The sequence below is a fragment of the Dermacentor albipictus genome, chromosome 10 (assembly GCF_038994185.2).
Source record: "Dermacentor albipictus isolate Rhodes 1998 colony chromosome 10, USDA_Dalb.pri_finalv2, whole genome shotgun sequence".
Classification (NCBI taxonomy): Eukaryota; Metazoa; Arthropoda; class Arachnida; order Ixodida; family Ixodidae; genus Dermacentor; species Dermacentor albipictus.
Genome location: NC_091830.1, coordinates 14,150,153 through 14,165,916, shown reverse-complemented (window position 1 = coordinate 14,165,916; position 15,764 = coordinate 14,150,153). Strand labels below are relative to the sequence as shown.

The window sequence follows — 15,764 nt, the reverse complement described above, 5'->3', positions numbered from 1 at the left end:
TTTTACCAAAGCCCTAGTGGTTCGTAAGGTCGAACAGCTAAACTTAAATTTGCACCGGTAAGCGCCTGATGCAGAACAACCGTCTGAAATAGCCTAATTAACGTGACGTCCGTCCTTCATCGTCATTACCTATTCACGGCATCGATCTAAGTCCTGAGTTCATATGCAGAATGGTCTATTGTGGGCCATGCAGTTCAGTCACCGCAGCTCGTTTGGGACCCATGCGCTGAGCGTATCCGTTCGGCGTAAGTAAAAGCAGGTCCACCCACGCAAGCTATCACTCTGTGCCTCGCCTATATACGCTGCATCTCTAGAACGCGCGTCCTCGCGCATGCCAGAGCATATGTCTATGACTATTGAAGCAGCGTGCGAGTCCTGCATCGTTATGCAAGAAAAGGTGAGGCGTGCAGACAGGACACAAGAGAAGGGACGTGGACAACACGAACGCCGTCCTGCATCATCTGCCCTTCGTGGAGCTTTATTCCCAATAGACGGTGTTCCTTACAGAGTATGTAGAAACTGTATTCGACCAAGGACCGACCGACCGACCCAAATTATCGCGCACCCAAAGCTCGGTATACACCATGCAGCACTTTTTTCCGTTCATTCCGACTACATTGGATTGCGGCCGGCGAGTCAGATGGTTTGAACCCGCGACCTGTGCTCAGCAGTGAAAATTCTACTCGCCACTGAGCCGGCATGTAGGATTAAAATCAATTAAAGACTTTGACAAGCAACAGACCACTGTACTTACGCCTGAGAAACTCCATCCCGAAGGGGTGAAGAGATGACGTAGTTCCCTAAGCTGGTATGCACCGCCAGACAGACACAACACAACACTGCGCAATCACTCGCAAACCAGAGGCAACAGCGTAGCTACAGCACAAGAAACATCCGCACGTGGTCTGCTTCAAGACGGGCGCAGAGTGTTCTTACGCTATAGCATGGTGAGTCACGTGGCTAACGCCACTTTTTCGCTGCAGCAACGTTGTCGGAGTTCTGCGTTGGCCCGACTAATTACCCCGCACACGCCGTTTTGTGTCGAAGTCGTAATGTCAAGCATTGTTGTGTTTCCCGTCGGGTGTCTATTACGCTGTCCTGCGTATCGATGCATGCACGAGGCGGAAGCAAGCAAGTATCGTTATATCCGGCCGTACTTCACGGAAGTACGACGCCATATGAGTTACACGTTTGAACCGACCGTTTGTAGCCAACTGTTCTGGCACACGCGACATTCGATTTTCCATTCCGCCCTGTAGAGCGGAATCAAAATTTCATTTCCTTCTTTATCACGCAATGCCGTGGCTACCGGTACCTTTTCCTGTACCAACTTATTGTTTGTTCGTTCGTTATTTTCTTTCAATCTAATTGAAGCAATAAAATCGTTTTGCCCGTTTTGCAGTTTGGGTGGAAACGCTATTGTTCATTAGTAACAAAAAAAATTTGCAATCTTCAGCGATTCATTCAGTGTCAAACTCATTCTCTGTGATGCATCCAAGCTTTCACAGCCGACACCACCATTTTGTTTGCTGCTACTAAAATAATCGCGTTAATTTTTATTGTGACGATGATGACGATCGACAATTTCCTCTAAAAAGGACAGACACCCGCTGTTGGGGATAGGTGGGTTTTAGTCTTGCAAAAGCAAAGAACACAAAAACAGGGAAAGCGAAACGGGAGTGCCGTAAAAAAATTCCCAGTTCTTGAAGAAAGCTTATTAACGCGATAGCGTTAAGGAGCTCGTGTCGCAGAAAAGCCGGTGTCGTCGGCGTCGGTGTCGGTGTCGGCGTCGGGTGTCGGCGTCGGTGTCGGCGTCAGCGTTTTGCGGCGTTGACCGTGAGCGATAAATCACGGCAGGCACTCCATAAATAAAAAGCAACTTCAAAGATGGGCTGGGTGGGAATCGAACCAGGGTCTCCGGAGTGTGAGGCGGAGACGCTACCACTCAGCCACGATTTCTTTTTTTTTCTTTATTTCCTTGTCACAGAATTGCCATGCGAATACATTGTTAAAAGAGAATCAGCTTAGCTTATGCTGACTCTCTGAAATTAATATCGCTTGAATTTCGCCAACTCATCGAACAGCGGCAACCAATCGGGCGGTTCTTTCTGGGCTTTGTACACTTCACGCATGTAGACGACACTTTCAATAAAGTTTTCTCGTACAGAATGGACATTCACATCAGCATGACATACCGACATTCTTGTGGACCATATACTATGGAGGCTCAGCAGCATAATAAGGTCATATGGAATGACTCAGCCACGATTTCGATGCTTCCAAAAGGTACAAACGCGCCTCTAGTGAATGCGGTGTTGCCTTCGAAACGAGCCGTGGAAAGTTATACTGTGGTGTATATCGGTAATTATGAACATGTAACTTACAGAAGTCGCAATTACACGAGTAGCGATGTGCGTTTCGCTGCATTTCTTCTGCGCTTTCCGCACACGGAGAGCCATCTTGCGGCAAACACAGAAGACCCCCTCCTCTCCATGTACGGCGCTGCCCCGACAGATGGCGCGCCACGCGCGCATTGGAGCTGTCGCGGCTCGGACCAGCGCCTCCTCTATACACCAGAACACCATGAATTCAAAGGGCGCCGCCATCTTGATGAGCGTCGGTCGCGCCATCTATCCCAAGCGCCGCGAAGTAGCAGGCCTGGGCTGCCACGCCGGGAGAAGCGACCCGGCGCGAAAGCGAAACTGGGGCTTTTTAGCTGGGCGGAAGGCGTGTTTCACGTTTTTTCTAACCTGTCATTTTCGCTGTCTGGATTCAATCAAACTTCAAGACCTCGTGCAAGTCCACAATGGACACACTGAGTGCTGTGCAGACTGCAGAAGCGAATACATCGGGTAGGTACGCTATTACGTTTGTACAAACCGCGCGCTATATGCTAGAACACCTGTGAGCTTTTTGGCACGTAACCTGCGAAGGAATTTACAGCCCTGTGTTGGTGCCATATATTATTAAAGCACGCAGAACACTGTCATCTGCACTTTCAGTTTGGTCTTGTTTGTAATGGTCACTACTGGGTTGGCCGCGCTTCGCAACCAAATGGCGAGGTCGTTTGACTGCCTGGTTAGCAGACGCCTGCCCTTCACCACCTGCACACTGAAAACAAAATAGATGTTATAGTAAGAAGGGCTGTAGTTCTTTCCCATGCCATCACTTTTGCGAAGATATAAAGTCCTCTCAATATGAAATAGAAAATACACCAGGCCAATTGTATCGTGCAACCACTTAAGAGTACAACATTCAGAACAAAAGCCTACAGCACTCGAACAAGCAGCATATGATGCTAAACCTGCACTCATTGGAAAATGAGGTACTACAGTAGTCATAATGTTCAACTTTATGTGCAGTCAAAGCCCGTTTAACAGGGCGAGCATGACAGATGCAGGTGTTGTACAGTTGCACAAACCATGACAGGGCACGTAAAATTACCATCCCTACTTAAAGCTGCATCATCAGGACCCCTTTGGTACAAGACAACAGCCGCACCTGGATTCCAAGAAATTAGCCCCACCAACTGCAGCTACCTGGTACCAGACCTGTTTCGCTTGTGCGAGGCCATCGGATTGTTGGCGCTCCCTTAGAAAAGAAAACAGCAAAAAAACTAGTGAAAACGATCAAAATTTTGTTACAAAATACAAGAATAATTAAGCACCTTATTTTCCTCGCCATATGAACGGAAATATTTTGCGCTTTGCCCCGCATAACAGCCCAGACGCAGTGTAGAGCTCAGGAGGCTAAATGAATTCGTTACGAATGACACCTGCAACACCAGCTCGTAAAGGTAGGTGCGCTGCAAGAACACCTTCGGCGACGAGTAGTCGTCGTTTACGTTTTTGTGGACGCATGCTACGTGACGAGCAGACTTCGGTTTACTTTCATTAGCAATAACGCTCACCAGCAAGGCCTACAACTTGTCGTTCACGCTTAATGGTCATTCCGTGCACCAGCTGCAAGTATCGCTAACCGCAAACTCAACTGTTCCGTTTAACCGTCGGGAGCTCTGCCTGAATAAAAACACGAAAAGGCTTGCCTTTTTGTTATAGCCAAGGCGAAGCACCGGCGCGGGATTCTGCTCTGTAGGCTTGTTGCCCAGAAAGTGCTCGGAGCAAACCTGCGTATTACGTTTGTAGGGCGCAAAGTTGAACGTGGCACCAAAATATACACAGATCGAATACTCACTCGTGCATTTTCACTGGGTTGGTAGTTCTTCCTATTCACTGCAGCTATCCACCGGTGGCGCAGCTTGGCATTCTTCGTTGCGGATGGAAATCGGCGCAGGCTGAAAACACCGCACCGGCACGATTCCCTACGTGTGTTGTGCTCTTCGCAAACAGCGCTAAGCAACCTGCTCCTTTTCCGCTGGTTGTTTTGGCATCCAAACACGACGCAATGATGCCCAGATGACTTATTCTACTTTGGATCCGTGTGAACGGGCACATTTCCGCACTTCGGAGCCCTAGAGCTGGCGCTTGCCATGTCTACTGGTCGCCGGGGAACACACTTTGGCAGCCCAGCACAAAATAGCGCCGGTCGACCGGGCAACCCGGGTGCGAGAGTATGCGTTCGGTTAGTCTGGGTGCGAGACTAGCGTGTTCTGGTCTATAGAGGAGGCGCTGCTCGGACTCTCTCCCCTGACAACGTTTCGCCTGGCTCCCTCTGTAGAATCAAGCGTCCTTCCTTTCTTTAGATCACTATCTCTCTATCTCTCTGCCCGTGCCGATCACGGCGTTTGGCTGGCGTGCATCATTTCCCCCTCCGGGATACCGAGTTCTTTGGTTCGCTCCGCTTGCTCAGGCGCACGTTTCGTTGCTGCGCCGAACGCCGCGTTGCTCGACCATATGGCTCGACGCTCACCGCGTCTGATGCGGGGCGCCTCGTAAGTGATGGCTGCCCTGTAGCCCATTGTCTTACACCCATTGGCGGGTCGACGGGAACGCTATCGCGTTCCACTCTTGAAGGCGAAGCTTAAGCGTCCTCCAATTTTTTTTTTTTTTTAGAATTTCGCTCTTTGGGATTTCAGTTTTATAAATGTATTAAGTGTGGGCTCGACAACAACATTGCGATGCCCAGAACATCGTCGTCGTGCGCTACATGTACTGCTTGCTGTGTCCTCTGAAATACAAGAGCAGTCGCCACAATTCTGACGCAGAGGCTCATCTTCTAAACCTTTTCAGTAACGAACTTGACGCATGTTATTAATTTTTAGAGTGCAGGTGCCATGCCTGCCAACCTTCGAACTTTAAAATTCGTAAATTTCTTGGGCATGAAGCCGAAGAGTTACGGGGGAGCGGTTGCGTGAATTTCTTTATTTCTTTGTGTATGCTGTGAGCGCGCGCCTTTTGAGGAAGGCTTACATACCTCCTTAACAATATCTTACCTTTAGACACAGCGCATATAAGCAAGAGTAAACTTACAGAAAAATAATTATGGGTTTATACGGCCTTTACCAACGATATGATTAGGAGACGCGCCGCAGTGGGGGACTCCGGGTTAATTTTTAGCCCCTCGTGTTCTCTAACTCGCACCCATTGCTCGGTACCCTGGTGTTCTTGCATTTCTATACCCCATCGAAATGCTGGCGCCGTAGCCCGGATTCGATCCCGCGACCTCGTGCTTATAGCAGTGCAACGCCACAGCCACTAAGGTACCACGGCGGGTTGCAAACTTAGAACAGCGGAGGTTGACAAGCAACACATCGTTTTAAGCGTAAGCATGACTGTACAGCTCTTCAAATCGGTGGTCTTGTGTGAAGCCGCGAAGCAAGCGAGCGAGCAAGGCGCCTGGGGGCGAACAAATTCGCGCGCCAGAGAAAGTACGAAGGAACGCGAGCGCGCGCTGAGGTTACGCCACCTAGAGAAAAGTGTAGGTAACGTTGAGCGAAGGCGGGAAGGACAAACGGGGCGAATCGTCACGAAGGACAAAGGTAGGCGGAGGCGCGCCGGGTGGACCTCCTCTGGCAGTTGCAGCAGATATGCTTTCCGATACAGACGTACTGGGATAACATCGCCCTCGCGCGCCGTATACGCTGTGTGTGCGAGTGAAAGCGTGCGACGGTGAGCCCACGATGGCGGCTTAATCTCGCGTGTACAAGGGGAAGAAGCGCGCCGTATTCTGTAGCACGCATTGCACCATGGCACCGGTGGAGATGGAGCGGGGGCGTTGTAGCTCCGCCTCGCGCGTTCGCGCGCGCTTTAACTTGAAAATGCTCTGCTTTGAGGGCACAGTCTATGGGTGGGCCGACGACTCGCAGCTTTGCGTACGCTGTGTTCTCATCGCTGAGTTTGCGTTGAAATGACGGACAGCACGAAGGTCATTTCGCTCGCTGCTGCTGCCGCGATTCTCCATGCCAGAGTTTTGACAGCGAGTGCCCGCGGTCATCGAGTGTGCGGTCATCGAGTGCAGACACCTGTTCTTTGCCTGTGCGCGCCGACACTATGCTAGGTAATTTAAATAGTAAGCCAACGTTTACAACGGGGCGTTCGACTCCGGCGGCTACTGCGTGTGGTGTGGCCGCGCGAACGATCTGCGATGCCGAAGTGTAGGCGTTCAGTCGAACCGAGAGCCGACAACGTCGGGTGCACTATAGCACACATACGCTTGCGGGTCACCCGCGTTCACGAAGTGAAACATCACTAAATTTTTATATCACAGTGACCTTGCCAGCAAATGTGCTGTTGCCGATATCGCCTGCTTCGAGAACTTGCTTGAAACAAGTAACCATCGGGCATCCTTTCGTCACCAAAAGAACTTCGACGGAAAGTTCGGAAACAAACGAGGGAATCGCTCTCGCGAAGATAATTTCTTTTAGAGCGCAGCTCTTTGGCGTCCGTTCCTGGGTTTCGCGTCGTCGTCGTCGTCGGCGTTGTCGTCGTCGGCGTTGTCGTCGTCGTCGTCGGCGTTGTCGTCGGCCTCGTAACCAGCTCGCCGACGAATCTGCTGCTCCGCCGCCGCGCATGCGCGCTGTCGGCTCTCCGGGCGAGGGAGGATGATGGAAGGGAGGAGGAGAGACTGTGGAGGAGGGCTGGCTACACAAATGGCTCTTTGGCGTCCGTTCCTGGGTTTCGCGTCGTCGTCGGCGTCGTCGTCGGCGTTGTCGTCGGCCTCGTAACCAGCTCGCCGACGAATCTGCTCCGCCGCCGCGCATGCGCGCTGTCGGCTCTCCGGGCGAGGAAGGATGATGGAAGGGAGGAGGAGAGACTGTGGAGGAGGGCTGGCTACACAAATGGCTCTTTGGCGTCCGTTCCTGGGTTTCGCGTCGTCGTCGGCGTTATCGTCGGCCTCGTAACCAGCTCCGCCCCCCTTCCATCCCCCCAGCGCTAGCAGCGACCGACTGATACCGCTTTCGTGAGTCCGCTACCGCACTCACGAAAGACGTCGTGCACTTCCTGCAACTCGCATTAACCGTCCATCGATCCACACCGATGTTAGTAGTGGGGGACTTAATGTTGACATAAAGACAAACAGCAATTTCCTAACACTTATGCGGGAGAACATCCCGTTCCTCTCGCTCGTAACGCGTCCCAAAAGACAAACAGCAATTTCCTAACACTTATGCGGGAGAACATCCCGTTCCTCTCGCTCGTAACGCGTCCCACGGCTGTGACAACCTCGCGAGGCACTTGTATAGATCTCGTCTTTGAGAATCAAGCATTGGTGTACCAAGTCGAACATATATCAGTCTATTTCTCCGACCACAAAGCTTCCTTCATGACTGTCAAGAACTGTTAGTGGAGTCTTTGTTAAAGGAATACGTGTGAAAAATAAAAAAAAAATTCTGTGATAGCGCATACATGTGTTGCTCGATTTCTTTGCCTCAATCTATCGAAAACGTGAAACAGCTTATTTGCTGCGCTCAAATTTCGCATTAGGAAGTAACGTAATCGTCGGTAATTTTTTTTTTCGTAGCACTTGTCGCAACATTCGTAAAGTCGTAAAAGGGGCCCAAGTTCGTAAACTTCAAAGATAATTCGGGAATACTGACAGACGTGGTATGTACAGGCAGAAGTATCTCTCGATGTGTGTTAAATGTTTGAATAAATTAGTTGATTTGTGCATGCATGCTTAAAATCAAGGTGATACTAAAAGCCATTCGGGATGATGTGGCTGTGGTTGAGTGATGGACAAATTATTTTACCAACACAAATGCAGCAAACACTACATGTTGCTGCAATTCCGATCTACGACCAGATCTACGCGCTTTATCCGGAACATTCTTCGCAACAGTTTCCGCAAATACGTGTACGAACTTGGCGCTCTTTGGCCATACCTGGCCCTTGCGCCACTAAACAGGACACATTCATTCATTCATTCATTCATTCATTCATTCATTCATTCATACATAAATACGTGTACGAACCAGAACGAAACGTCAATAAGCCGTGAAATACCAGAATGTAATACCAAAATACTACGAGACTGTAACACGAGCCTTTGCTTATACATTATACCAAGGTTTCTATCGATACATCTCTAATAAGAATAAAGAATTATGGAAATCAGGAGCGGTAAATCATGGCATCAAAATTAATATTAGGTAATCCGCAAGTAGTCCAAATTACGTCACCATGTTCGTTAGTTCTGATTCGGCGTTCCGTTGGCGCGCGCTGCTGCGTACACACCACGCCCGAAGGGGATAGAGTCACTCTCTCGAAACGGAACCTGAACCGATCTGAGGCACGTGTGTCTCGCAGCGCCCCGCCGCGGCGCACTCGTCGCAGACGCCTCTGCGCTTGCCCGAGCACCCGTAGGCAGCCGCGAGTTCGGGCGCGAAGTTGGCGAAGTCGTTGCACTCGTCCCGGGCCCGGGGCTCTCCGCAGCGCGAGAAGCATGCGAGCCGAAAGAACAGCCTCGCGAATTTGCTGCCGCTGCTGTTTTTGGCAGCGCCCCGTAGCGGCGACGACGAAGAGCGATGCATGCGCCAGGCAAGCTGGACGGCCCAGCGGCTGCCCATGAAAGGCTTAACGCTGGAGGCGCCATCTTGCTCCGCGGAGGCGGCGACGGGACTCCGGCCGACCGTCGATGCCACCGAGGCCGCGAAGCAGTGGTTCACGTAGTGCGCAGACCAAGCGGGGTCGTAGTCGGACTCCGATTCGAACAGCGCCCTGAGATTCGGCAAGTTTTTGAGTGCAAAGAACGGTTAAGCATGCCATACTCGCGGACAACTTTCTCTGGCAATGAAGGGGAAAGTACGGGCACGTGGCTGCTGCACATGTGCTACGGCGCCGAGTAGGCCGCCAGCGTTTGACAGTGCTTTTGGCTTCTCGGAACGGACGCTGAATCGACGCCGCTTCACGTGCGACGGTTTCGCGCATAGAGTTTCTCACTACATTACCTAGAGGGAAATCTGGCGCTGCTGCGCTGTGGTATGCATGGGAATGCCGGTATATTGTGGATTCGGATTGGCATCGTTTTCGTAGAGACAAGACACCTTGAAGACGCGCTTGGCAAGCCCCGTTTCGTCTGTCACAATGATTTATTTTCTACTAGAACAGCACGTGAAAAGCTGTTTTAGCTTTATTATTACGCGAAAACATGTTTTGTTTAACTATGAGAACTTGTTATTCTGTGTGCGACTACATGTTACGTAGAATGTATCAGCGGGCCGCTAAAGTTGGAAGACAGACGACAAGGTTCGCGCTCGCTTTGAAACAGTTGGTCGTCTGTTCTTGCTTTTCTTCGCTTGGTCATGCATCGTGGGTGAGTAAAGATGTAATATGCGTGAATGGAAACATTTTATGAAGATTTTACTTTGAGAACGCGTTATTTGCGTAGCCACATCCACGTTTTAGACGAAGCCTCTTACAACACCAGCCAACACGAGCCTCGCAGACACATATACCGTCATTCCCATGACGGCACGGAGCCCCCTTAAGAAACTCCCATAGACGGTGGCGCCAGATTACCCTCTAGGTGTTATAGTGAGAATCTCTATAATTTCGCGTTTGCTCAGACGCGGAAGGGAAAAGCTGCAAAATTAGTTAAGTAAACTTTTACATTCAGTGGTGCGTTTTACGTCATTTAACTGTTGCTAATAAGGTGTTTATGTTTGCTCTTCCAAAGCTTAAACTCACGTGGATGAAAACACGGGACTCTTCAGAAACGCTTGTGCGTGCTTTGCCTCCGCAGCTGTTTCCCTTCATTGCCACAGAATTAAAGTTGTCTTCGAGTATACAGATCTCACTCACTCTCACTAAGTACAGACAGACAGACAGACAGACAGACAGACAGACAGATTAGATGGATGGATGGATGGATGGATGGATGGATGGATGGATGGATGGATGGATGGATGGATGGATGGATGGATGGATGGATGGATGGATGGATGGATGGATGGATGGATGGATGGATGGATGGATGGATGGATGGATGGATGGATGGATGGATGGATGGATGGATGGATGGATGGATGGATGGATGGATGGATGGATGGATGGATGGATGGATGGATGGATGGATGGATGGATGGATGGATGGATGGATGGATGGATGGATGGATGGATGGATGGATGGATGGATGGATGGATGGATGGATGGATGGATGGATGGATGGATGGATGGATGGATGGATGGATGGATGGATGGATGGATGGATGGATGGATGGATGGATGGATGGATGGATGGATGGATGGATGGATGGATGGATGGATGGATGGATGGATGGATGGATGGATGGATGGATGGATGGATGGATGGATGGATGGATGGATGGATGGATGGATGGATGGATGGATGGATGGATGGATGGATGGATGGATGGATGGATGGATGGATGGATGGATGGATGGATGGATGGATGGATGGATGGATGGATGGATGGATGGATGGATGGATGGATGGATGGATGGATGGATGGATGGATGGATGGATGGATGGATGGATGGATGGATGGATGGATGGATGGATGGATGGATGGATGGATGGATGGATGGATGGATGGATGGATGGATGGATGGATGGATGGATGGATGGATGGATGGATGGATGGATGGATGGATGGATGGATGGATGGATGGATGGATGGATGGATGGATGGATGGATGGATGGATGGATGGATGGATGGATGGATGGATGGATGGATGGATGGATGGATGGATGGATGGATGGATGGATGGATGGATGGATGGATGGATGGATGGATGGATGGATGGATGGATGGATGGATGGATGGATGGATGGATGGATGGATGGATGGATGGATGGATGGATGGATGGATGGATGGATGGATGGATGGATGGATGGATGGATGGATGGATGGATGGATGGATGGATGGATGGATGGATGGATGGATGGATGGATGGATGGATGGATGGATGGATGGATGGATGGATGGATGGATGGATGGATGGATGGATGGATGGATGGATGGATGGATGGATGGATGGATGGATGGATGGATGGATGGATGGATGGATGGATGGATGGATGGATGGATGGATGGATGGATGGATGGATGGATGGATGGATGGATGGATGGATGGATGGATGGATGGATGGATGGATGGATGGATGGATGGATGGATGGATGGATGGATGGATGGATGGATGGATGGATGGATGGATGGATGGATGGATGGATGGATGGATGGATGGATGGATGGATGGATGGATGGATGGATGGATGGATGGATGGATGGATGGATGGATGGATGGATGGATGGATGGATGGATGGATGGATGGATGGATGGATGGATGGATGGATGGATGGATGGATGGATGGATGGATGGATGGATGGATGGATGGATGGATGGATGGATGGATGGATGGATGGATGGATGGATGGATGGATGGATGGATGGATGGATGGATGGATGGATGGATGGATGGATGGATGGATGGATGGATGGATGGATGGATGGATGGATGGATGGATGGATGGATGGATGGATGGATGGATGGATGGATGGATGGATGGATGGATGGATGGATGGATGGATGGATGGATGGATGGATGGATGGATGGATGGATGGATGGATGGATGGATGGATGGATGGATGGATGGATGGATGGATGGATGGATGGATGGATGGATGGATGGATGGATGGATGGATGGATGGATGGATGGATGGATGGATGGATGGATGGATGGATGGATGGATGGATGGATGGATGGATGGATGGATGGATGGATGGATGGATGGATGGATGGATGGATGGATGGATGGATGGATGGATGGATGGATGGATGGATGGATGGATGGATGGATGGATGGATGGATGGATGGATGGATGGATGGATGGATGGATGGATGGATGGATGGATGGATGGATGGATGGATGGATGGATGGATGGATGGATGGATGGATGGATGGATGGATGGATGGATGGATGGATGGATGGATGGATGGATGGATGGATGGATGGATGGATGGATGGATGGATGGATGGATGGATGGATGGATGGATGGATGGATGGATGGATGGATGGATGGATGGATGGATGGATGGATGGATGGATGGATGGATGGATGGATGGATGGATGGATGGATGGATGGATGGATGGATGGATGGATTTTAATGTTCCAAACAACAAAGGGGATATAGAAGAGCAAGCGTAGCACAGTACTCCAAATTTAGATTATTTGCGCTTCTAATAAGGCGCACATAAACCTAAGCACGCGGGTGCCTTTTATTTTATTATAGTTATAGTCCTAGAACGATTCATTTAGACAAAGCAGCACCAAAGAAAACCCAGGTGGTTCCGGCAAACAAGCACTAACCACACGGAAACCCGGCGGCCCTGAGGCGCGTCTTCACTTCACGCGCATTGTGGTGTCGTCTCACTTCTGTCCTTGTTCGCTGGCGCCAAATATGCTTTCAATGTCAGATTACCAACGCGCCCAACAAGTGGCAGTTCTTCGCTAAATTATTATTTCTTACGAGTGCTGGAGACCTCTATACTAGGAGGTCCCATTACAGTTTCAGGAGGTCCCATTACAGTCTCTGAGCTCGGGACCTCCTCCTGTATATTATTGCCTTATATTATATCTTGTCTATTAATAATAAAACCTCATTCAAACCTCAAGGCGCACAAACGAGTGCACATGCCACGAAAGTGTTTCGCGGAAGCGTCTACAGCCTGTCACCCGAGTTGCGCGCATACCTGAGCATGCGCACGGCCAGGGTCGCATGGCGGGTGTCTTCGCGGCCGAAAGGCGAGTACAGCGTCGTGCGGTGTACGAAGGCAGTGGCCACCACGAAGTCGCCCGCTCGGAAACCAAAGTGACCCTTCAGCTGAAGCAGCGACGTTTGCAGCGCGGCGTCGTCCACGCGACCTACCCTCGAAGTGATCAGCTGGGCCACGTTCGGCAAGAATCCGTTGCCAACGGACACGGGAACATTGGCAGTCGGCATAGTCCTGTCGCCGGCCGTGCCACCTTTAGGTTGGAGGGGAATAGACCAGGGTGTGAGACTGGGCTAGTTGGCATTCCATGCTGAAGTGACTAGCGTAAGAGTGGACATGGGACACATGGGACAAGTACAATCGTCGAAACGCGTCCGCGATCTCGGAGCACAGTCGGGATCCGGCGCATTCCTAAAGTTTCAGTCGGTTGTGCTGTTGGTGTAAGTCGCCACCGGGCTGTGTGCGACACGCCGAAGTGCAAACACGAAGCCGCGGCGTGTAGAGTCCGCGCCTACGCGGCAGTAGCCGTGCGGCCAGAACAACGGGAATGTGCAGCAGAGGAGGTGGTTGCTTCGCCGGTAGCTATAGCACAGCAACTGAACTGGAGAACGAGGACAATCGGACTTCGAGCTTGGTAGACGCCGCCGCGGTCGGCTACGATTCCGACGCGCGCTCTTCTTTCTGAGAGAGAGTGATTCTTGAGGGAAGGAGGAAAGGGTATAGGTTTTCTGTGGTGGCACTTAAAGCCCCTCCATACACGTTTCCGCCAACCAGGTGGCGCGTGGATGCAGGGGCTTTAGTTGCACTATCTTCTGCAACCCTTGAGGAGCACGGCTCAGCGGCTCAGCGCTAGCAGGGAAGGGGAGAGGGGAGTAAAGGAGGTAGGAGGGGGAATTTTTTCTGATGCGGCAACGAGCCGAGAGGGGGTGAGCGAGGAGGTAGACGCGGCTGTCGCTAAATTAAACCTCTTAAAACTTCGTAAAGGAGTGACACTCTCCTCCTCTGCCTTCACTCCTCGTTTCTCCTCTCTTTTATGCTCCCTCCTCGACCATGACGCCGCCTACCACTGCTCGAGCGTAGCAACGGAGCCAACATGCGCTCCTCGCCACTCCGTAGACTCTTCTCGAGCAAAAATGGCGGTGATGCACGGCGCTAGGGCCCACGTGATGCTATTATGCCAATAGCGACGCGGCGTCGGCCAGAGTGCGCGAGGAGGAGGCGGCATTGTTCAAAGCGTGGCACTACTTTACGAAGTTTAAGGGGCTTTAGCAGTCGCTGCTACCCCCGCAGTTGTGGTAGCGCCCGCTGCGCCGGTCGCGACCTCTGGCGAGCCGGAGCTGCTGACTGGGGCGACCCTAGGACACTGAAGGCGAGCAAGAAGCGTAAACATTGCAGTTGATCATCGCGGAATTCTCTATCTAAAGGCTAGCATGAGGAAGAGCGGCAGCAGCTTTAACGCGAAGCGGCAAGAACACCGCGCACATGAAATTATCAGCCGTGGACGCACCTGTAGACTCTGTGCATCATCGCACATCGCTTTCCAGATAAGGCCTGCGCGGCCGCGCCATACGCAGCGGCCTTCAGAGTGAAACGCACGAAAATGAACGTTAAATGAATGTTAAATGAATGAAAATTAACGTTAAAGTTCCATTGTTCGAATTTCCCAACGAAATTGACCTGCACCGCTCCGTCAGCGTGACGTTAAGGGTTTGAAAGTGTGTTCTGGTATTTGTGCCGCTGTTGGCTCAGCGAGAGTTTTTGAAACTTGCCAAGTTCCATTTTTGCCGCTTATAGCATACAATGCAGTTCATCTTTAGCGATGAAAAATTTGCTAGTCCGGAGCAGTCGTCGTCACAATCTATGACGTCACGGATGGCTGGTACAGGAACTTCAAGGCGGCTTCGGCGCCCGTCTTTCCTTGTTGCGTCTTCTCTAACTCATAATGCCTCCTCTCGTGGTAAGAGTGGCTATTTTGATATTCTAGAAGGTTAATTTAGTAATACAGCCTGAATCGTCTTTCTTCTCTTCAGGGTCCATTTAAGTATGGCAAAGAAACGTGTTCTGTTCGTTCGTTCGTTCGTTCGTTTGCATAGTGCAACAAAATTACGCACACCACCGCTGTAGAAAGACGGTGCGTTCGAGGCGTAGCGTTCTATATCCTATGCACAGTTCAACGACAATTACCCAGAAGCACCAGCCGCGCCCTCTGGAGACGGTGCGTGCGGACCACGACGCCTGCGTTGACCCTGTTGTCGCGGCTCAGGGTGGCCACGACGTGGTCGAACATCTCCTTCAGTGTCTGCGCGTCCTCCTTATCCTGGAACTTAGCGGCGACCCAGTTTGCGTAGATGGCGCTGAAGTAGGTGGCCGTCTGCTCCAGGCACCACAGCATCCGGTCGGGCGAGCTGAACGCCGCCACTGTTCGTTGCATGGAAACCTTGTACTTCATTATCTGCGATGTAGATGACGATTTGTCGCGACACCTAGTGACGGTCTTTCGATGCAGGCGTGGTGTTTGCTACTAAAATCACTAGAGAAAACACGGGCCCTATTATTTCTGAGCTACAATCGGAATTATGGATAGCTGTTGTAGTAGTAGTATAAGACTTTGCAGCC

The 15,764-nt window shown here is 50.9% G+C and overlaps 1 protein-coding gene across 2 annotated transcripts in view; it reads right to left on the bottom strand.

Annotated features, from left to right (window-relative positions):
- LOC135915844 (uncharacterized) overlaps window positions 1-15,764 on the bottom strand; it is a 38,686-nt gene that overhangs the window by 5,774 nt on the left and 17,148 nt on the right. The window contains exons 6-8 of one of the 2 annotated variants that reach the window (XM_065449035.1): window positions 15,333-15,600; window positions 13,128-13,401; window positions 8,390-9,116 (exon numbers count right to left, since the gene is read on the bottom strand). In XM_065449035.1, the coding sequence (XP_065305107.1) occupies window positions 8,654-9,116; window positions 13,128-13,401; window positions 15,333-15,600 (1,005 nt within the window). In that variant the 3' untranslated portion in view covers window positions 8,390-8,653. Of the gene's footprint in view, window positions 1-8,389; window positions 9,117-13,127; window positions 13,402-15,332; window positions 15,601-15,764 lie in introns of those variants that run through there. The other variant, XM_065449034.1, reaches the window with a different exon arrangement.